Below are 25,062 nucleotides of genomic sequence, written 5' to 3'. Positions count from 1 at the left end.
GCATAGGTCGTTGCTGTGGTAACACTATACTCTTGTTAAAAAAATTTGACGGGGAATAATCGATATATATATATATATATATATACTGATTGTATCGTGGTTGTAACATATCAAAAACTACATATTAATCAGTAGTAATCAATAAACATGTGGTCCAATCCAAATGGAAATTCTCTGGTTAGAGTTAGTTTGATCGGATCACATGATTTTTCTATTTTTACCGAATCTGTGGAACTAGACATGTACTATTTCTAGAGGTAACCTTTTCAAACCAGACAGTATCCCGATAGATGATTGTTATCTGAAAGAAACACTTTACCGACGTCATACTTAAGTACAGTCAATATAACGACATCGCACGCGGACCTTAGGCAGTTGGTTTTAGTCTTTCTGTTCGCCAACCGACCTGTCTGCAATGATAAGACCTAAAAAACAAGTGTTCAAGTCAATATAGCCCAATCAGCTCATCATGAAAGGTAAGTCCTAACATCATCTTTAAATAGCAACTATAGTCAGGAAATCAATCATTAGTTAAGAGCGAATGTTTATTAAATTGGGAACATTGTTACATTATTTATTGACAGCTCATATTTATACATTTCATATAACAATGAATAGTGTGTCATAATTCACTGATCCGAACAAAATATAGGTTTATTTGTGTTGGTACTATAATTACAACTAAACAAATGAATTGATTAGATGCAAGTAGATGGATATCAATCACCTACATGACAACATAATGAAATATACATTGACTAGCGCTAAAAAAATGTAAGACCTAAAGTTATGTAACATAAATTAGTTAGTAGAACCTACATGATACAATGGTTTATAACCAAAACACCTAGATATTTTGTCCAATCGCAGTTGTTTTCATAAATTTCCGAGAAACCGTAAAGCAGAAGACAACATCATTTACTTGGTCTAATCCTACGACGTGTTAGCAACACGAAATAACTCATTTTTAAATCAATGATAGAATATAAATTTCTTTTAAGTATCGGATTTTCAATGTCACAGACAATGTAGAACCTAGGAACTAATGTGCTAAGTTAACGTCAGAAAAAAAAGAAAAGCATATACAAACAGAAACATGACTTGAAACGATGAATCAGTTATCAGATTGAGTTTGTGTATATCGTGACATTATATTGAAATCATGAACCAGTTTCAGACCACTAATGAAAACTTGAAAGCATTGGTACGGTAGTATCGTCCTAGTATAGGACTCCCAAACCGGTCTTGGGTTTGATCCCCTCGTACGGAGTCATGGACGGGCGTTTTTAACGAGTCCATACTAAGATGAAATGGTCGTCCAATGCTTCAAATTTCACAATGATGATCTAACTTAGGTCAGTTTATGATTTCACTGGAATTAATTAATTGACTGCTAGTCCCAGTCATTAAGAAAACCACAGGTTGATTAAAAAATGCTACTTAAGTCAACAATAAAAGCACGAAAGTACATTCATAACTTGAGGTCATGGAATATTGAGCGTACAAAACTCAACCAACTTGTCGTTTATTCATTACATTACTATGAATATATTAATTATCAGAAGGGGTTTTGTGGAGATTTAGTATGTTTCATAGTTGAAAGCGTGAGTCAATTGAAGCTAGATCACCATGAAAAACCTGGAAACAACTTCGTGGATCAGTTGAAGTTAGACATTAACACCGTTGGATGCTGGCCAGCTTAGTGGTCTATCGGTTAAGGGCTCTGGCTCGAGACTGGTAGGTCCTGGGTTGGAATCTCGCGATGCGAGGTCGTGGATGCGCACTGCTGATGAGTCCCATAATAGGACGAAATGGCCGTCTAGTGTTTTCAGGTTTTCCATGGTGGTCTAGCTTCAATTGACTCACGCTTTCAACTATGAAACTATGAATATAGTTATTGCACATTTTTCTTTAGTAACATTAAACTACTTTTGTTAATGAGTGAGAAAATTTGAAGCGATTATCTATGATCCAAGTTATTGGTTTTTCCGTCAGATAATTACAATTAATAAATGAGTAGAATTGTTTTACATATAAATACGTGATTTGTCCATCTAACTGTATGTTTCTAACCTCAACTGATCGATAAGGGGAAGAAAAAAAACAAATTTCGAACAAGAATAAAACGAGAATGTACGTACAACAATGTCAGAATCTAAACAAACACACTGATAATATGCTTTTGCTTTATAAAACAAACAGGATGAATGAAATATTGATTTTTATGTTTATTATTATTATCACTATCAATCAGTTTCATTACACAATACCAAATACCAAACGGTTATACATGCGTATTGTTTCTTTTAGATGCTGCTGGAAACTTCAAGACTAATGAAAAACACATTTAATAGTTGAATTTATGAGTCAATTAAAGCTAGACCACCATGGATAACCTCTAAGCACTGGATGGCCGTTTCGTCCTAGTATAGGACTCCTCAACAGCGTGCATCTACGATCACACACGAACCCAGGACCTATCGGTCTCGCGCGCGAACGCTTAACCTCTAGACCACTGAGCTGCCATCCAACAGTGTAAATGTCTAACTTCAACGAATCCACGAAATCAAGCGACACATCTACCGTTGTCTTCAGTGAGTTACTATCTCACAACAGGACCCAGTTGAACTCCACTAGTCACTGCTTCTCACTAGAACTCCAGGAAATATTTCTTGAAGCCAGGTGACTGACTGACTATGAAGATGTGATATCTACACTTTTGAATATTTTTTCCGTTCATTTAGTTGGTCACTGAAGTACAGAAGAGCATAATTCTAACTGAGGATTTCATTCCAATCATCTTAAGTTATCATCATGTCTTCTATGAACATGACATTTACTTATGAAATGAACAGAAAAATGATACATATCGAGCATTCAAAGGCGAATGCGCTACAAATTCTAAGTCACTAATCGGATCTTGTATTATATAAATATATATCGCTAAAGAATATATGGAACTCAAAACAACTAACTAATACGACCGCCAAAACAATTATACTGTATGGAGCTGAAACTTCGAGAACTGCCACAACCACCATCAAAAATTTACAAGTATATATAAACAGTTGTTTACGCAAGATACTAAATGTCCGTTAAGCGGCAACTATCAGTAACAACCTACTGTGGGAGAAAACAAACCAGTTTCCATCTGAAGAGGAAATTAAGAAAAGATGATGGAAGTAGCAGATAGGACATACATTTCGGAAATCATCAGACTGCACCACAAGGCAAGCCCTAACGTGGGATCCTGAGGAGAGAGGAAAAAGGGGGAGACCAGGAAATACATCGTATCAGGAATTGGAATCAGACATCAAAAGAATGAATAATAACTGGAAAGGATTGTCCAGTACAGAGTTCGATGAAGAATCTTGGTGAGCAGCCTATGCTGCTACGTGAGGGGTAACAGGCGTAAATACGAAAGTAATATATATATATATATATATATATGGTAAATAAAACATAGCTACTTACTTTAAGTTTAAACGTGCCAACTCGGATTGCGGAAACGTTTTACACATATATCGAGTAGTGTTTGTATTACACGAAATAGGATTGACAGATAATAGCTTTTGACGATTACACAACAAACTATTTCGATCTGGACTATAACGATAGGGACTATGAACAATATTTGGAGTAGCAATAGCGGTAGTATTTGCTCGTGAATTAGCTAATATTGTTAAAATTAAACGCATATTATTACTATTACTACTGTTATTATTATTACTACTGCTATTATTACTAATAGTATTATTATGATTGATAACAGATGCAGTAGTATGATTATTATTATGACTACTATTTATCATATTGACAACGTTATTCGTGTTATAAAACGGTAGAGGATAAGGACAATATTGAACATTTTGTAAATTAGTTAACGAATCATTTGATTTCGGATTAGTGTAATACGATAATGTGTGATATTCTTTTTGGTTTGGCGATGATGACGATGATGATGATAATAATTTACTGACTGACGTTGATGGTAAAGATGTTGCTGTGAGCATTATTGACGAAGATGATGATGATAAAGATGGTATAGATGAGGCAGTGTTATTATTATTATTACTACCTAAAAGTGTTTGTTGTGATTGTTGACTGACAACAACCGTCCTATCTCTTGACTGATTATAATTTATTAAATCTGTTGAATGATGGTGATGATGATTATTGCCAGTATTGATAACACCAGTGAAATCACTATTTATTGTATTTACATATTGTTGATGTAGAACTGCATATTCATCTGTGTTGAACGATTGTGGGTTGGGTGAAAATGAAGAAATTGGTAAGGATAAACTGTTATTATTGAAGGGTGTTGTTAAATAACCACCTTGACCAGTTGCCGTTGATACCCATAAGTTATTTGAATTCCAATATCCAGGATACCATGCACTGTTAGTTGGATCGTAGACACCGTCCATAGGAAGTGTTGTATATCCATTCAATTGATTATTTAATGGTGTACTGTTACTACTTGCATACGATGAAGCATTGGAATAATCGAACTGGTTGATTACAGATGGATCATTTATTTTAGACGATAGATTACTACTATTCATGGTAGTAGTAGTAGGAGAAGTAGCGATAGTGACAGATCGAGGCATAGGCATAATTAAACTAGGCGGAGGAACAATTGTGTTAGGATTTTCAGATAACGATACCTTCGAAATTAAATTGGTAAAAATAACAAAAATTTCATAAAAATTTCGAAAATATTTCAAACTTTTTGAAGTTATGAAAAATCGGAAAAACGTAAATTGACAGTCACTGAGAAGTCAAGTAATAAATGTTGTGAAAATATATTGATTTATTTTGACTGGATTATTTAACGGTTAATTTAAATCGTTATTTAACTTTGAACAGATTTGGTAAATTAACAGACAATTCGTAAAGGATATGCGTAAATTTGTAGTATCTGTTTATCCGCCTGTAGCTCCTCTGGGGGTTACTGCCGGTCCCGAGCCCGGGTAAAGGACGAGGGTTGGGCATGTGGTTAGCGACCCCATCCCGTAGAAAATCAACTCGCTAAAAAAACGCTAACCAGAAAAAAATCATTCAAACCATTTAAACTCTGCCCTGGGAGTAGAAGGAATAATTATGACGTCTCATGATGAAAGCCGAGTTCCTTCGGAAGTCACGAGGCCGATGCACCTTCTTACAACCAGAGCGACAATTTTTATAGGTACATGGAATGTCCGAACAATGTGGGAGACCGGAAGAGTCTTCCAAATTGCTGCAGAAATGAGAAAATACAATCTGGAGGTGCTTGGAATCAGCGAAACACAATGGAAGCAGGTTGGACAACAACGACTATCTTCAGGAGAACTGTTATACTCCGGTCATGAAGAAGAAAATGCCCCACATACACAAGGAGTTGCATTGATGCTGTCCAGAAAAGCACAAAATGCACTTATAGGATGGGAATCTCATGGACCAAGGATCATCAAAGCCTCCTTCAAAACAAAGAGAGAGGGCATTACAATGAACGTCATCCAACGCTATGCGCCGACCAACGACTACGATGAAGACGCTAAAGACCAATTCTACGATAGGCTGCAATCGATCTTCGAGAAGTGCCCAACCAAGGACCTGACCATTCTGATGGGAGATTTCAATGCCAAGGCTGGAATGGACAACACTGGATACGAAGACGTCATGAGACAACATGGACTGGGAGAAAGGAACGAAAATGGTGAGAGATTTGCAAACCTATGTGCCTTCAATAAACTGGTCATAGGAGGCACCTTATCCCCATATAAACGCATTCATAAAACCACATGGACTTCACCGGATCACACTACACAGAATCAAATCGACCATATCTGCATCAATAAAAAGTTCAGGAGGACGATGGAGGATGTGAGAACCAGAAGAGGAGCTGATATAGCATCCGATCATCATTTGCTGGTCGCCAAGATGAAACTAAAACTCAAGAAGCACTGGACAACGGCGCGGACAACATTACAAAAGTTTAACACGGCCTTTCTTCGAGATGCTGACAAACTCAACAAATTCAACATAGCCCTCAGCAACAGGTTTCAGGCCTTTCATGATCTACTCAATGGAGAGGGAACTACAATGGAGAGCAACTGGAAAGGTATCAAGGAGGCAATCGTTTCAACATGTCAAGAGGTTCTGGGCCAAAAGAAGCACCATCACAAGGAATGGATCACTGTTGGTACACTGGATAAAATTGAAGAAAGGAGGAACAAGAAGGCAGCAATCAATATCAGCCGAACCAGAGCGGAAAAAGCCAAGGCACAAGCCGAATACACAGAGGCAAACAAGCAAGTGAAGAGGAGCATCAGAACCGACAAACGTAAATATGTGGAAGATTTAGCGATGACAGCGGAAAAGGCTGCAAGAGAGGGAAACATGAGACAACTGTATGATACAACAAAGAAACTTGCTGGAAATTACCGTAAGCCAGAAAGACCAGTGAAAAGCAAGGAAGGCAAAGTAATCACCGACATTGAAGAACAACGAAACAGGTGGGTAGAACACTTCAAAGAACTCTTGAATCGACCAGCTCCACTGAACCCACCCAACATCGAAGCAGCACCCACGGACCTCCCAATCGATGTTGGCCCACCAACAATTGAAGAGATCAGCATGGCCATTAGACAAATCAAGAGCGGCAAAGCAGCGGGACCAGACAACATCCCGGCAGAGGCGCTGAAAGCAAATGTAGCAGCAACTGCCAAGATACTCCACATCCTCATCAGTAAGATTTGGGACGAAGAACAAGTACCAATAGACTGGAAAAAAAGGATTTCTGGTCAAGATGCCAAAGGAAGATACCTCGAAAGGTCTTCAATGGCGTCTTGTTAAACAGAATGAGAAACTTCGTAGGCGCAGAACTTCGAGATCAACAGGCCGAATTCCTTAAGGATCGATTGTGTGCAGACCAAATCGCAACTCTACGTATCATTGTGGAACAATTAATTGAATGGAACTCATCACTCTACATCAACTTCATCGACTACGAGAAAGCATTTGATAGCTTGGACAGGACGACACTATGGAGGCTTCTTCAACACTACGGCGTGCCTGAGAAGATAGTCAATATCATACGGAACTCCTATGATGGACTAAACCGCCAAATCGTCCACGGAGGACAACTCACCGACTCGTTTGAAGTAAAGACCGGTGTTAGACAAGGTTGCTTACTCTCACCCTTTCTCTTTCTCCTGGTGATCGACTGGATCATGAAGACGTCAACATCTTCAGGAAAGCACGGGATACAGTGGACAGGCAGGATGCAGCTTGACGATTTAGACTTCACGGATGATCTGGCTCTTTTATCACAAACGCAACAACAAATGCAGGAGAAAACGACCAGTGTAGCGGCAGCCTCAGCAGCAGTAGGTCTCAATATAAACAAAGGGAAAAGCAAGACTCTCCGGCACAACACAGTATGCACCAATCAAACTACACTTGACAGAGAAGCTTTGGAAGATGTGGAAACCTTTACATATCTGGGCAGCATCATTGATGAACACGGTGGATCAGATGCAGATGTGAGGGCGCGGATCGGCAAAGCAAGAGCAGCATACCTACAACTGAAAAACATCTGGAGCTCAAAACAATTGTCAACCAACACCAAGGTTAGAATTTTCAATACAAATGTCAAGACAGTTCTATTGTATGGGGCGGAGACGTGGAGAACTACGAAAGCCATTATCCAGAAGATACAAGTGTTTATTAACAGCTGTCTATGCAAGATACTTCGGATCAGATGGCCAGACACTATCAGCAACATCCTACTGTGGGAGACAACAAACCAGATTCCAGCAGAGGAAGAAATCAAGAAGAAGCGCTGGAAGTGGATTGGGCACACCTTGAGGAAATCACCTAATTGTGTCACAAGACAAGCCCTCACATGGAGTCCTGAAGGTCAAAGTAGAAGTAGAAGACCAAAGAACACATTACGCCGAGAAATAGAGACAGACATGAGAAGAATGAACAAAAGTTGGATAGAACTAGAAAGGAAGGCCCAGGACAGAGGGGGTTGTAGAAAGCTGGTCGGCGGCCTATGCTCCATTGGGAGTAACAGGCGTAAGTAAGTAAGTTTATAAGCAGCTTCGAAGAGTAGCTCGAGTATGCTGAGATCACTAAAGGAGCGATGCTGAGGATAAAGGTAGAATACTGAGGTGAAAATGGAAAATCGGTTGAAAATACAGTGAATGTCCATTGACTAGGGTGATTAGGAAACGTTCATTGAAACACCATCCACCTCAATTCATGATGTTGTATAGTGTACGAGTAGATTGGGAGAAAGATAGGGGTGGAAAAACCAAAACACAGCATCAGTTCATGAAGTTACCGACTGTTGGACTGAGCTATGTTGGTACGCTCAGACTACCTGGTCGAGGACGGTGCAATTGAGCCCAATGACTCACAATCTGTGATAATTGTGCAGGTCCATCTGTTTTTTTATCTTCCTTAAGATACTTAGTTTCGAAAATATCCTTTTCATTCATTCCTTTTTAGTTACACCACCTTTAACTAATATTTTCTATTGCGATTACTACTGATATCACTATTCCTACCACTCTAGAGTTTGTCTTAATAGTTTCATCAAGCTGTATTAATGCGATGTAACAACTTGAACCGATGCACATATGTGGCAGGTTCTAGGTATGAATAACTAACTTAGTAAACAACCAGATTAAAACCGGGATAGATTAACAGTGTTTAAATCTAGTCTAAATGGCTGAGTTTTTAAACTGATTATAACCATATCGAACCGATCATTCTACTTGTGTTAAATAATAAAATATACGTTTAGTTAGATAAAAACCGTAAATTGTACAAATAAGCATATATCCATTTCTATTGTTTCAAGAAACAAATCTAACGATCATTTCAATCTCAATATGAAATAGTTATAATTTGATGAATCCACACTAAACTTCAAACCACTTGGATTCCAGCTTTTTTCCATACGTTTCAGTTAGAAGAATCTGAAACACTGTTGCTATCGCTTATATAAAATGTGTAGCTTAAAACCAAGTACATGAATCTACTCAGATTGTTGGGTATCAGTATAGTCTAATAACGATGGGTAAAAGTAAATGGTTCTTGGTTGGAATTTTGAAATTTATTTCTATCACTGATGTGGTAAACAAATCAGTAATGCTACCTTGGTTAGATATTATGGTACATACATTAAATTCCAAATTTCCCAATATATTCAGTCTGTTGTCTAGTAGTTTGGTCTTTCGAGATTGTATCGGCTCAGCTATGAATCATGGTAATTTATATGCGTGTAGTACTTTGGTTTAGCCAAATACGCAAATAATAACATAGGTTTACTCTATTACATCTTAGAAAGTGATATGAACTCTGATCGCCTTAGTAAGACATCTACATATTACATATTAAAGCCAGAATCACGCTGATTGGTTTACTTTTCAACCAATCAGTGCTAATGGGAAGATTGAGATGGTAGAAGATTCGTGATTGAAGGATGCTGACATAGGGTACAATAACCTATAGTCTGAGATTAAGCCCATTACATGATCATCTATCGAAATACATTCACAACACTTTTGTTTCACCCCAACATCCTATTTTTTGGTATTAATAAAAACAATGTTCAAACCTGAGACTTCAGTATCGATTCATTACAAATGTTTCCACTTCATGAGCATAATATCTAATATCACCAGCTAAACAGTGACCACAATATTTCAAGTCTTAATGTGAGCTGACTTTTCTATCGTCATTGTCTCCTGATTAAGATACATGAACGTATGTTTGACTTCGTGTTCAGATGTGGATTGATAAACACACTACATATTTCCTCACTATATCAATGAAACGTTCCTGTTCTAGTTCTGACATGAAGTAACTATTTTTATGGAGAATATTCATTTAGGGTAGTATTATTGAGTTGTTCAGTAGCTAAAAGAGTGTTTAATCAAGGTTATGAATAAAGGCAACAAAGTAACTAGTGGTTTTTCCTTATGCCCATCATACCATTAATCCATCAAGTTGAATTGAGGTAAAACCCCAAACGCAACGCGTAAGATTTCACATTGAAATCAAGAATTTGGATCCGAATTTCCATTTTATTTTAAAATACGATAACTTGAACGTGGCTGTACTATCTCTTTCTAAATGTGTCGGAGAGTTGTTATTTTCAATAAATAAACAATTGATGTACCTCAGACTAAAAAAGGATCACAGTGTTTCGAATTCAGCTGAGTAAAGCCGTTAAACTCGAACACACTGAAATAAACTTTTGCAAATAGGATAGTATTCATCAATACACTTACTGAAGAAAAAGCATTTGGGTCTGCAGAATAATTTGCCTCAGTTTGATGTGTTTGATTTGGCAAAGATCCATGCATAGGATCTGGTCCCGATTGAACCATCATACATGTATTGGGAGATGCATGGTCTAGATTCAACTTAGACATAGCTAATTGAGTTTGATAATATTGTTTCTGGTATTCAGGATCCTGGTTGTACCAAAAATAATATGGTATTTGAGAAGTTGATGGACAACACAGTGCTGAAGTTGAGTAGTTATTCAACACAGTTGGAGACAATACTAAAGGTGGTTGTAGAGCTGTCCCATTGTTTGGAAAATTATAAGATTGAGAGAAAAGATTATAAGAAAGACATTGTGGACATTGAGGCAAGCAGCAAGATACACGATGTATATAAGACTGTAAATGATTGGTCTGTGTGCACAAGTCTGGACTGTTTACATTATATTCTGGGCTTGTATAAATCGAGGGGACGCAATTCGTAGTGTCACAATTAGGAAGCGTTCGTGGATTAGACTCTGGCTGACGTTGGAAACCATACGGATCTGAATAGCGGTATTGTGGATGTTGCTGTTGAAGCTGGCTTGTTATAGGATTCATGTCTGAACAAGATGGAACTGACTGAGATATTTGTGGATGATTAGTCCTTTCGAATGAATTTTTATAATTGTTGGTGGAATGTGTAGATGCTGGAAAATAACAAAGATTGAAACAGTAATAACAAATACACAAGGAGAAAATACATTTATAAACATCGATTTAATATTCATTTGTATTGGATATTTTTCAAACTTTTCCACCGATAATTAAGGCTCCAATCGGTCACCTATCCCATTACGCCAGCCAGTAGCTAAGTGGATAGCGCGATGTTTCAAGTGAACGGTACTTGGTTCGGGTCCGGAGGCAAACATCAACTCTGAGATGCAGATACATCCAGCTGACGAGTCTCCAGTGGGGCGAAACGTAGATACTGGATTTCCCTAGTAACTACCATCTACCATTGTTTATAACTGATTTAATACACATGATTCTACCAGCCCAGTAAGAAGAGATATTCCACTGTGGAAGTACAAGAGTTAGTTCGTAACTGTACACTTTATTATTATTTTTATTCTGGAGGATGATGTTGTAGGACTTCACAAGACGATTATATTACTCACAAGTATTCGAAGTAAACTTGTCCAACCAAAATAAATCTTCAACCAAAGGGATTTTGACCACCACTATCTTGATGTAGCTGTGTGTTTGGTAAAAGCTATAAATTAGGATCGTTTAGGATAACAATAAGGTCCCCTATAAAAGAAATTATAAGGCCAATAGGGTTGTTTATTTATTCATTTAAACACATAAATATTGGTACAAAAAAGCACTAGATAAATATGCGCCTCACAAATCTCATTCGATTTGTGTGAGGGCTGTGATACTGACCAGGTGCCCAGACTGAAGCAGGTGGTTTTCTTAGGGGGCCACACCCGGAGCCTTTGACCTAAAGGTCTAGTCCACAAGGCAGTGGAGCATCGTGAGGAGATGCAGTCCCATGGTAGCCGGTGATCAACGATTGATTCATACGCCATTTGTTCCCTCAGGATACTGGAGCCCATGTGCACCATTGGTTTGGAATCAGGGTTTTCCAACTTCCCTAGGTGGATCCTCCACATCCACCAACCCGGTTAAAGCGCCGGACATTCGCTTTTCGTCCTCTCACTTTTGTGAACAACACCCCCGCCACGAGAAGGCAGTGAGTAGGACTTCCCTGTCAGAGGCTATATATTCGCGTGGCCATATGAGAGCATTTCGAGAGGGAGGGCAGACTCTCCACTCTCTCGGCTGTACCAGGGCATTTGGGGGCCAATAGGGTTGTATTTACTGCTGAGTAAGACTCCATATAAAAAATGTATACTCGGGTTTCTAATTAGTTTTCCATTGTAGCATCAACTATTTACTAAACTTGTCGACAGGTAAAATGCTCTCGTTGATACCGAAACCACTAGTCAGACGATTACAGTTCATATGTGTCTTAAGGTAAAAAAAGTCATCATTAACTAATAACCGACCAATGAACTTTTAAAAAGCATTGAAGGTACCGTTGTTTCATTGTGAAAAGAACTCACAGGTCTTTTTGTTTCCATAGGAATCAGATGAATTTTGAGACTGATTATTGTGTGAGACGTCACAACCAGGAGAGGCATGCATTTCTGTCGCATAAGAAGCCATAACGGTATGCCAACTTACATTTGCCTACAGAGATATTGGATGACTTCAGAATTCAATCAAAACATAGAGCAAAAAGGAATAAAAATGGCAACAAAGGTTCAAAATGCATGCAATCAAAGAGATAAAGAAATTATCACAGAAAACTGGACTTATGTATGGGAAAAATGGCTAAGTATCTTTAGAGTATCTTAGTTATTGTAATGACGTGAGTGGGTCATAGGTATCGCGTGAAGAAATAAGGCAATTGGAAGGAATCATCTGGCAAAGTTGTTAACTAATACGTTTTATGTATAGAGAATCGAAAGAACCTTGACTAGGTTGTCAGGGTAATCGAGAGTACACAAGTTAACTCATTTGGGTCGTGATTAAAAAACAATTGTATGGACATAGTTATTGATAGTAAATTCATTGGACTGTAGCGGTTAATTTTATTTGCTGCAACTCAGCAACAAAAACCAGTCTGGTATTTAAATTTAAACTACATTTTCAGTTGGTTGTACTACACAACTAATAACGTAGAGTAAAATTCAAGTCCGCAAACTAACGATTGAAAATTGTGAGATTTAACTGCTGACCTATGATAGCGTACAACAATATTCTTGCCACAATTGGAACTACATTTACAAGCTTTTGTACAAGATTTGGGAGTAGTAAATTATCTGCAAAATGTAGAAGCATGGAAACTCAATGTAGAAGAGTATGGTGGAATTACTAGCTGATTAGTTTTATATTTTATACTCATAGCTTCCTGGTCTACCGTGTGTGTATTACAACTTACTATTAGCTTATTCTAGACACTTAAATTATTTATAGTAAGTTAACACTATACAGTGCCAACATTTCAACTTCAGCTCAACATACTGATTAAAAACGAAAGCCCATAAAAAGAGAAGCGTTATGCTGTGATTAAGAGTAATGTAAAAAAGTGAGAATCGTCAGCTTGGACACCAGCGACAATTCTCTAGAACAAATACCTACTAATCACTTTTCATCTAAATAATATATGAACAAAAAACAACTGGTACCTGTAAAATGGACTTAATTACATTTGTATCAAGCTATACGTTGCGACTGAACGTTGTATATGCTGTATGGAATGTTGACAAGTTTTTATCTAGCCGAAAGATCGTATGCCTTTACTGACTCATGTTCGTTTTACTGACAACGCGTATATACTTCACAGACAGTTTGAATTAAATAAAGAGGTACATCTGTAATTCTGCAGAGATCTAAACTGATTCAAAACAGAGCTATGGGTGATTATATGTTCTAAAGCACATAATTTTCCCGGAACTCTAGCTATCAACAGTCAGTAACTCACGTCCTATAAGCGATCCATAATATATTCGTTGTAATAACTTCCATTTAGAAAGTCCCTGAATAGAGAAGCGGACTAAAAGTAAATAAACACATGAGCGGTTGGTGTAATGATCCGAATAAACATTTAAAAGTGTTGAGAATAAATATGAAAATAACAACGGAATAATATATAAATATATTATACGCGACGAAATTCTATTGATATTTCTGGCAAACATAACGCGGTTAGTGACATCCCGGGACTATGATATAGGCATAAAAATAAAAAAATAATTGGCCATCAAATACACCAATCACTTCAGCGTTTCAACAGGAAACCATGGGAACATTCTCAATAACAGAAATGCCAACAACGTCGTTTTTTAAACACCCCACCTAATTTAGCTCCGTGCTTTTGACCTTGAGAATCTTACGAGTTAAGTGGACAAACGAAAAAACTTGACTTTTCTAATGAACTTATTTAATCGAACAACAAGGAACAGGATTCTTTGTCAATTATTGGCTCTTTGAGTTTTTTAAAGTGAAAATAGAGGATTCTTTTTTGTATTTGAAATCAATGTCCAGTATTTTGTAACAAGCTTGTATAAACCGAATAAAAAACGTAACCTGGTAAAATGTCATGTATTAAACATTGCCTCATGAGACATGAACAATCTAATTTTTCTTGAAAACCCCATCCGCATGTGTCTCCCAGAGCATGACTCAAACTACGTAGCCGATGCAGCCAAATTGTACTCAGTATTTCACTGTTGTTCCCAAATTTTTCTAAAACGTACCTTCTCGAAGCACACAAATTTGTCGTTACCACAGTCTACGGAGGATATAAAAATATTTTAGTCCGTGTAAAGAGACCCAAACGAATGAGGCGATGAATCTAAGGGATAAATCTTACGAAGAGAGACTACAAAACATGGGATTATTATCTCTGAGCTATGGGAGAATAAGATATAACCTTATTATGTAACACATAGTGTCAAGTACGCTAAGCAGCTCTAACAACAATATCCTACCGAAACATACCGTCAAGTTCCTCAAGGCAACCCTCAAAATATTTTGCATCAAAGTGTGGATACTCAGGTTGGCCCTCACCTTTCCTTGCTAAGAGCTGCCACATTTGGAATGTTCTCAACGTCCTTCTCAGTGGCCGGCTTCAAAAGTAGATTAGGTAAACACGTGCTGACACATAGATCACTATCTCCCTTTTGTACCCTCAGAACTTAATGCATATCCCGTGGTTTGCCTACAATTATCATTATCACATATCATGTACTTCCTCCTATCTCGTTTTTTATCATATCCGTCTCCCCTCTTGTCCTTAGACTTCGTTTTTCTTACACCAGATAATTAGCTTATTATTTATTTCCTGAGACAACTGTCTTTTCTCAGTATCCGAATGGCCCTTTTATTACTTTTAAATGTTGCAACCAACTGTCGGTCAGTCGCAACGTAGAACTTCGTACGTACGTATATCAGTCCGAGTTGTCATACCACATTAGCACAGAGATGAAGTTGTCGATTCATATCTCACAATGGTAGAGGTAGTAAGAGTACAAACAGTAATCGGAAAGATTAGGGTTTGAAGATGTCATTCAAGGGGTATAATCCAGTCAAAGGAATTCGGAAAGAGAAAAGAGAAAGGGACATGAAGAATTCAGAAGACTAAAATTTGGTAGAACACAAAGAGTGGATGCACCTTCGCCATTGCAAACGATTTTGAGCCATGTCATTCAAGGTCCCTAACCATCGATTGCTATCATCTCGCGAATCCCAACCAGGTAGTCTACACCTACCAACATGGCTCAGTCCACTTGTCAGTGACTTCATGGATTTGTGCCACGCTTTGATCTGGCGGCCGCTTTCTTTCTTACAACCTACTCCTACACCACAAAACATCACACGTCGAGGCAGACGGTGGTTGGGCATACGTAACACGTGTCCCAGCCATCTCAACTGATGAAGTTTCACTTCTTCATCAATCGATTTGCCACCCTTACCTAGTACCCGTTTCCTAACAACTGCATTACTTACTCGGTGGTCCCAGAATATACGAGCAATGCTTCGAAGACACCTATGATCGAATACTAGTAGCCTACGAATGTCCTCTACTCTTATCAGCCATGTTTCACTGACATAAAGTAGAATGGAACGAACTGCTGCAGAGTAAACCCGTCCTTCGGTTGGTAGACGGATATCTCGACTACGCCATAAATGACGCCGGATGAGCCTTCTGTATCCGTTCTGGGATTTCGTCACACACTAAACCACAAGGGCTGATGAGACTCCCAAGATAAGTGAAGCGGTCAACACGCTCAACTACTTCACTCCCTATCATTAGTTCAGGTGACGATGCCACCCAATCCTGAAGTAACGAGCTGACCTACTGCCTGGCAATGTTATAGCCCATGGTGTCCAAAATCTTTATTACTATAAGACGAATGCACTCACTCAACTGCAAGATATACACGCCAAAAAATATTTAACACGCTGACTAGGATTAGTGCAGTTGAGTGGCTAGACTTCCAATATATGGACATAACCAAATATCTGGAACCGTGCCGAAACGACAAGAAGCAAGTGAACGGAAATCATTTGGGTTAAACAGGCTAGTGACAATATGTGAATAATATGTTGGGTCGGAGTACTGACAATACTGATCTATAATTTCACATACTGAGTATGTGTTATTTACTGTTAGTACATTCATATGAATTGAAATAATCGAACTAGTAGTTTTCATATGTCTAGTACTACGATAAGTGACAATCAAAATGATGAATTCCGAGTATGTAGTACGGAATCGTGTTGTATTATTATGACAGTTTCAAACACAACATAAAATGTTTAATTGTACGTTTGATATCTTGGTCACTTGTCACACCCATCACATATTTGCTGAACGGCATAGAATGCGTTTGTCAGGATATGCATCTTTCTATCTCAAACTACAAACTGCGCCTGCAGCTCCTCCGGGGGCTACTGCCGGTCCCAAGCCCGGGTAAAGGAGGAGGGTTGGGCATGGGGTTAGCGACACAATTCTGTAGAAAACCAACTCGCTAAAAGACGCTAACCAGAAAAAAGAATTCAGACCATTTAAAATCTGCCCTGGGAGTTGAAGGAAGAATTATGACGCCCCACGATGAAAGCCGAGTTCCATCGGAAATCATGAGGCTAATTCACCTTCTAAAAACCAGAGCAACAATTTTTATAGGTACATGGAACGTCCGGACAATGTGGGAGACCGGAAGAGTCTTCAAAATTGCTGCACAAATGAGGAAATACAACCTGAAAATGCTCGGGATCAGTGAAGCACATAATAATAATAAATTTCCGCAAGGGCAAGTACACGCCATTTTAACAGGCATGATTTACAAGTTACAACATATACTGGTTCACAGTATGCATCCCAAGCATGGCTGTTTAGTAAACATAATCTATAAAAGTTGATAGCAGTTCATTCGTTCAGATGGAACGCAGGTCGGACAACAACGACTAGCTTCAGGGGAGCTTCTCTTATACACCGGCTATGAAGAAGAAAATGCCCCACACACACAAGTAGCTGCATTGATGTTGTCAAACAAGCACACAATTCACCAAGGATCATTAAAGCCTCCTTCAAAACAAAGAAAGAGGGTATTACAATGAACGTCATTCAATGCCATACGTCTACCAACGACCACAATGAAGACGGTAAGGACCAATTCTACAATAAGCTGCAGTCGATCGTTGAGAAGTGCTCAACAAAGGACCTGACCATTCTGATGTGAGATTTAAATGCCGAGGTTGGAATAGACAACACTGGATACGAAGTCGTCATGAGACGACATGGACTGGGAGAAAGAAAGGAAAATGGTGTGAGATTTGCAAACCTATGTGCCTTCAATAAACTGGTCATAGGAGGCACCTTATCCCCATATAAACGCATTCATAAAACCACATGGACTTCACCGGATCACACTACACAGAATCAAATCGACCATATCTGCATCAATAAAAAGTTCAGGAGGACGATGGAGGATGTGAGAACCAGAAGAGGAGCTGATATAGCATCCGATCATCATTTGCTGGTCGCCAAGATGAAACTAAAACTCAAGAAGCACTGGACAACGGCGCGGACAACATTACAAAAGTTTAACACGGCCTTTCTTCGAGATGCTGACAAACTCAACAAATTCAACATAGCCCTCAGCAACAGGTTTCAGGCCTTTCATGATCTACTCAATGGAGAGGGAACTACAATGGAGAGCAACTGGAAAGGTATCAAGGAGGCAATCGTTTCAACATGTCAAGAGGTTCTGGGCCAAAAGAAGCACCATCACAAGGAATGGATCACTGTTGGTACACTGGATAAAATTGAAGAAAGGAGGAACAAGAAGGCAGCAATCAATATCAGCCGAACCAGAGCGGAAAAAGCCAAGGCACAAGCCGAATACACAGAGGCAAACAAGCAAGTGAAGAGGAGCATCAGAACCGACAAACGTAAATATGTGGAAGATTTAGCGATGACAGCGGAAAAGGCTGCAAGAGAGGGAAACATGAGACAACTGTATGATACAACAAAGAAACTTGCTGGAAATTACCGTAAGCCAGAAAGACCAGTGAAAAGCAAGGAAGGCAAAGTAATCACCGACATTGAAGAACAACGAAACAGGTGGGTAGAACACTTCAAAGAACTCTTGAATCGACCAGCTCCACTGAACCCACCCAACATCAAAGCAGCACCCACGGACCTCCCAATCGATGTTGGCCCACCAACAATTGAAGAGATCAGCATGGCCATTAGACAAATCAAGAGCGGCAAAGCAGCGGGACCAGACAACATCCCGGCAGAGGCGCTGAAAGCAAATGTAGCAGCAACTGCCAAGATACTCCACATCCTCATCAGTAAGATTTGGGACGAAGAACAAGTACCAATAGACTGGAAAAAAAGGATTTCTGGTCAAGATGCCAAAGGAAGATACCTCGAAAGGTCTTCAATGGCGTCTTGTTAAACAGAATGAGAAACTTCGTAGGCGCCGAACTTCGAGATCAACAGGCCGAATTCCTTAAGGATCGATTGTGTGCAGACCAAATCGCAACTCTACGTATCATTGTGGAACAATTAATTGAATGGAACTCATCACTCTACATCAACTTCATCGACTACGAGAAAGCATTTGATAGCTTGGACAGGACGACACTATGGAGGCTTCTTCAACACTACGGCGTGCCTGAGAAGATAGTCAATATCATACGGAACTCCTATGATGGACTAAACCGCCAAATCGTCCACGGAGGACAACTCACCGACTCGTTTGAAGTAAAGACCGGTGTTAGACAAGGTTGCTTACTCTCACCCTTTCTCTTTCTCCTGGTGATCGACTGGATCATGAAGACGTCAACATCTTCAGGAAAGCACGGGATACAGTGGACAGGCAGGATGCAGCTTGACGATTTAGACTTCACGGATGATCTGGCTCTTTTATCACAAACGCAACAACAAATGCAGGAGAAAACGACCAGTGTAGCGGCAGCCTCAGCAGCAGTAGGTCTCAATATAAACAAAGGGAAAAGCAAGACTCTCCGGCACAACACAGTATGCACCAATCAAACTACACTTGACAGAGAAGCTTTGGAAGATGTGGAAACCTTTACATATCTGGGCAGCATCATTGATGAACACGGTGGATCAGATGCAGATGTGAGGGCGCGGATCGGCAAAGCAAGAGCAGCATACCTACAACTGAAAAACATCTGGAGCTCAAAACAATTGTCAACCAACACCAAGGTTAGAATTTTCAATACAAATGTCAAGACAGTTCTATTGTATGGGGCGGAGACGTGGAGAACTACGAAAGCCATTATCCAGAAGATACAAGTGTTTATTAACAGCTGTCTATGCAAGATACTTCGGATCAGATGGCCAGACACTATCAGCAACATCCTACTGTGGGAGACAACAAACCAGATTCCAGCAGAGGAAGAAATCAAGAAGAAGCGCTGGAAGTGGATTGGGCACACCTTGAGGAAATCACCTAATTGTGTCACAAGACAAGCCCTCACATGGAGTCCTGAAGGTCAAAGTAGAAGTAGAAGACCAAAGAACACACTACGCCGAGAAATAGAGACAGACATGAGAAGAATGAACAAAAGTTGGATAGAACTAGAAAGGAAGGCCCAGGACAGAGGGGGTTGTAGAAAGCTGGTCGGCGGCCTATGCTCCATTGGGAGTAACAGGCGTAAGTAAGTAAGTAATTAAGTAAACAAAGCACATGGTAAGTTTCGGTTCCTCGTAAACTTAATCGTTCTTCTTATCGTCTTTTCCAGCCGTCCTAGAAAAGAGGAAAAGAATATGTAAGTGCATGACGCAATACACTCGTATGCGCGTAAACATACATAGCAGGTGAAAATAAGTAAATAAGCTCATACACATGCGATAGCGTAATAGCGATTTTTAAAGAATTTTTTCGGGTTTCATTTTAAAGAAAGGAAATTAAATATACACATATCAACAAGAAACTTGTTTCCTTTGGAACAAGTATGTCAGCATAAGCATATTAAATTTTTTTATGTACAATACAAAGGAAAATCGAGATAAAGCAAAATGTTAGGTGATTTCTTACGTGCAATGAAATTCTTACTCTTCTTCCAGAACGCGTTGTTTTAAGTTTATTTTGAGATACTGCCGAAGTATCAGCGTGCGTGTTTGTTGTGTTATATGTGTAGGAGCCGTGTCGCTGGATTTTACCGAAAGAAAGTAGACATGGATAGGATTTCCTTCTAAATACGCTTCTTCGATGCGATGGATGCTGATGCTATCGTTAGTTCCGTTCTTATCGACTACGTAGTACTTAGGTTGGGGCTGAAGAATTTTGAAGGGCCTACGTATGCTGATTCGAGGGATCGTCGAAGTGAGTTTCGACGTGTTTACTATATCGTCGTCATATTGAACGAAAATATCAGTTGACTGCAGTCCAGTGGAAACAGGTTCAACTGAACTCATTGCGTTTGTAAGTCCGCTCATGTAGGAGTTTAGATCAATATTTACTGAAGAAGATGAAGGATCCACGAACTTTTTTGGAAGTCGAAGTTTCGTTCCATAAACGATCCAATGTCAGCTTTCACTGCATTGCGGATACCTAGTAAGACGAGTGGAAGGGCATCGGCCACTGTGAAACGCTTGCTGCCGATAAGAAAGCTTTTAGTTGTCGATGAAAGCGTTCTACCAACCCGTTTGCTTGTGTGTGGAAGGCGGTCGTTTGGAAGCAAATGATTCCTAATAGTGTAGTCAGACGACGGAAAAACTCATACTGGAACTGGCGTCCGTGGTCTGTAGTGGTAGTTGAAGGGCAGCCGAAGTTTGCTACTCATCTTTCAACAAAAGCGCGGTAATGTTATTGATGCATGCCGCTCCTGGTCATCGAGTGAAATGGTCTACGCAATTTCATCGATAAGAGTATCCATTTGAATCTGGTAAGAGTCCTACCAAATCCAGATGAACATGGTCGAAACGAGCATCATGAGTTTGGAAAGAGGCTAAGAGACATTTGTTGTGTCGAATCACCTTAGATTTCTAGCAGCTTACACAGGAGCGTACCCACTTCCTCACATCGTTATCCATACCAAGCCAACAAAACCGTTCTGCTATAAGCTTGATGGATACACGAACACCTGGATGAGAAAGTTTGTGTAACGTTTTGAAGATGTTGCGTCGATAATTATTCGGCACGATTGGGCGATCCCTACCTGCAGATGTATTGCATAATAAGGTTTACTTACACACTCCTATCTGTTTAATGCGCAGTTTTAGAGTTGTTGAGGATAATTCGTGCTAAAGATCAGTGTCTTCTTTTTGAAGGTGGGAGAGTTTCAGAAAATCGATTCCTTGGAAACTGTTCAAGGAATTTATACGAGACAAGGCGTCTGCAACTACATCGTTTGCTCCAGAAATGTGTTATATATCTGAAGTAAACCACGAAATCCAGTCCGGTCGTCGAGACTCTTTAGAAGAGTACTTGTCGGAAGATGAGCCTAAAGAGAAAGTAAGAGCTTTACGACCAATGAAAAGACTGAATTCTCGACCTTCAATAGAATGTTGAAAATGCCGTACAACACAATACATAGCTAGGAGTTCCTTACCAAAAGTGATATACCTCGATTCAGTGTCTAGTAACCGTCTCAAGAAAAATTTCAAAGGTTGCAAGGTGTGGTTAATCTATTGTTGTCGGATTGATCAACTGTGATACTAATGTGTGCTTGAGTGTCCTGATGTGCAAGCATGGTTGCTTTTGCGATAAGTTAGTTAATTGTGGAGAATGCTTTTCGTGCGGTGTCGTCAATTGGCGGTTTCATAAGGGATGCTCATTTTGATATGAAACGTCTATAGAAACTTACAAGGCCGTTAAATCTGCCCAATCGCTTAATCGTGGTCGGTTCTGGGTAATCTAGAGTGGCCGTCACTTTTCCTTGCGTATCAGTAGTGTGTCCTAAGAAATCTAAGGATTCGGTTCTCATTTGGCATTTCTGAATGTTTTCAGTAATGCTATGCTTTTGCAGTCGTTCGAACACAATGTCCAGATGCTGGAGATTGGATTCTCTGTCCGAACTGGCTATCAAGCAGTCATCAACATACGCATGTAGGAAGTTGAGACCTCGCAAAACGTCGTCGCTGAACCTTTGGAAAGTCCGGGTAGCATTTCTTAGGCCGAAAGGAATTCGCGAAACTTAGTAAAGTCCGAAGGGAGTTGTGATGGCGGCTTTTGGAATGTCCTAAGTATCCATAGGGATTTGGTTATAGGCTTTAACCAAGTCGATTTTTGAAAAAGTAGTTGTACCTTTCAAGGTAGCTGTCAAATCGTGAATGTAAGGCAATGGGTAACAATCGGGAATGGTTTTAGCATTTAAACGCCGATAGTCACCAGGTGGACGCCAATCGTTGCTGCCCCTTTTAGGGGCCATGGGCTGTTTGACGGTCGAATTATTCCTAACTCTATCATGTAGTCGAATTCATTTTTGGCCAAGCTCCGTTTTTCAGGAGCCAGTCGGCTTGCTTTCGAGAATATAGGTGGCCTGTAGCTGTGACGTGGCACGTAACATAGCTGGTTACACATGGCAATTTCGGTTGCCATTGGTATATCCCAGAGTATTCATCGAGTAATGGTTGATAGAATGGGTCTATTGTGTGCCTGATTGTGACTGGAGATAATCTCTAACCAGAAAAAGAAGTTACGCAAACAGATAAATTAGTGTTCCCGTCTACTAGCATCCGTTTGCGCGTATTGATGCGTGGAAGTTGATTGAATGTCCAAATTTTCCATCACAGGCTGAATTATGACGCCAATGTGATAATTAGGAGTATTTGAATTATAGTACGAAACTACGAACTACAGGAATAACGCAATTTAATCAAGAAGTACTAGATGAGCATGGATGAATGTACTGTATTTGGAATTAGGAATCAGGCAGTCATCAAGTACAAAGGAATCATCAGTTCATACAAACACTAGACACATTTTCATTTTCTTTCAGTTATTCTGCTTCCCTCTCTGATGTTAGCTAATTTGAATCAAAAAATATTAATCTAACATTTTTTCGTGTGCCTGCGCTCTACTTAGTGTAACATTAAGTTATTTACAATTATGTTTGGCGGTTGGTGTTTACTTATTATTTTTCAGTTTTGAATGCAACTCGATTATACTTCGCTGTCTTCTTTTTCAGTATGTCTGCACAATAGAAAAGGACTATCTATTAATCATAGATCGGTACTGCTGGGATTCTATGAAAACTGATCTGATGACCAACCGCTTTGCTACTAATGATTTCAGAAGTTTCCAGAGTTTGAAAATTATTAATGAACATAAATACTGCACTTAGACGAACTTTAAAGTTAGGCTTTTATTCGCAACTTTTTTTCACTGTTTGAGTTCAAGTCTAGGAGTATTCGTAGAACCTAGGAAATTGTTAGGAAGTAAGTATCTAGCGCGCGAGTAGCAGACATAAAGAGATCATGGATATTCAGTGCTTGATAGCTCTGTTTTCCTATTACTTTTAGAATCAAGGATCCCTAAGTCAATCAAATGAGATGTCGGGAACGAAAGTGTTCGAAGATACATTTGAAAGACATTTGATTTGTCGAGAAGTATATGATCTAAGGTAACCCAACTGTGATCTCATGCGGATGATTGACGGGGTGAATTCTGATACCATTTATCCAGTAAAACTAATCAGATGAACGCCAAAGTCTACGACTTGCAGAACTACTTATTTTGTAGATTTATTTGCCACTACAGATATACCATCCATGTACTTTGAACTTAGTTGGTCACACTAAATATTGGGACTAAACTAAGTCTCAAGAACAACTAATTGTAAGAGTTAAAGAAAGGTTATAAACTAGTCAGAAAAGCCATAAATTTGCTTGACTGACTGTCATCATTGACTGATATCAGCTAAATGACCTCGATTGGCAATGCGAGAGGACATGACTGTCAGTTTGACTATATTTGGAACCAAACAGTCGTGCATAGTCATAGTCCCATCACTGTATGAACCTGATTTCTGAACCTCACGTTGAGCATATTCGCTTAAGACCACTAAGTTAAAACCCAATAGTCTATTGATACAATTTTAATCAGTTTGTGAGAAAACACAGCCATCAACTAGTATCACTGATAAAACTGTCGGGCTTTCTGATAGGCCAGGACTTCTATACAATTTAAGTTCGCATGATAAGTGATATGCCAATGAGTGCACAAGAGTGGACAATGTTTGACTTTATTTTCTGAGAGTGGGGGATGGTACACACTGGTGGTTGAAACTCAAGCCTAATGGTCTTAAGGACACATGTTTATACTAATGAACAGCTTTTTTCATATATTTTGATTCGGTTTAGCCATTTAAAGCTTCATACTTATCTTTTTTGTTCTTTCACATTATTAGTATAATTAGCTCACATATTCGAGGCTTTTATATCAATAGCAGAGTCAAACAGATATCCAATGCAACACTCTTATGGTTAGAACTTCATATAAGTCCTTCAGTAATTTGTCTACAAGTTAGTCACTAAATAATACACAGTTCTTATTCATTTGTTTGTATTGTGATGAGTAGTTCGATGTAGTAGGATAACCTTGATTTTAACAATTATATTCTGATACTATGAAAAATCTTTTTCAACAAAAGTGACAAATGGTTTCTGAGAGATTTTCTCCACCTACTAACCACCAACCAAGTAAAAAGTGAGAGTAAACTGGTTTCATCTTGT

General features: G+C 39.1%; 2 protein-coding genes across 3 annotated transcripts in view; both read right to left on the bottom strand.

Moving 5' to 3' along the window:
• Smp_140120.1 (hypothetical protein) overlaps nucleotides 1-12,979 on the bottom strand; it is a gene marked incomplete at its 3' end in the record, with an annotated part of 38,078 nt that extends 25,099 nt beyond the window's left edge. Inside the window, exons 1-3 of one of the 2 annotated variants that reach the window (XM_018793687.1) lie at nucleotides 12,522-12,979; nucleotides 12,401-12,484; nucleotides 10,293-10,978 (exon numbers count right to left, since the gene is read on the bottom strand). In XM_018793687.1, the coding sequence (XP_018647130.1) occupies nucleotides 10,293-10,978; nucleotides 12,401-12,482 (768 nt within the window). In that variant the 5' untranslated portion in view covers nucleotides 12,483-12,484; nucleotides 12,522-12,979. Of the gene's footprint in view, nucleotides 1-10,292; nucleotides 10,979-12,400 lie in introns of both variants that reach the window. The other variant, XM_018793676.1, reaches the window with a different exon arrangement.
• Nucleotides 3,471-4,619, bottom strand: Smp_187230 (hypothetical protein; the record flags this gene model as incomplete). The annotated part of the gene is made up of 1 exon (XM_018793698.1): nucleotides 3,471-4,619. One exon carries the CDS (start codon nucleotides 4,617-4,619, stop codon nucleotides 3,471-3,473), a length of 1,149 nt encoding a protein of 382 aa, XP_018647131.1.
• Nucleotides 12,980-25,062: the final 12,083 nt, after the last annotated feature.

Source organism: Schistosoma mansoni, assembly GCF_000237925.1.
Source record: "Schistosoma mansoni, WGS project CABG00000000 data, supercontig 0199, strain Puerto Rico, whole genome shotgun sequence".
NCBI classification, from domain to species: domain Eukaryota; kingdom Metazoa; phylum Platyhelminthes; class Trematoda; order Strigeidida; family Schistosomatidae; genus Schistosoma; species Schistosoma mansoni.
The sequence above is the reverse complement of the archived record's forward strand: the minus strand, read 5'-3'. Positions and strand labels throughout refer to the sequence as shown.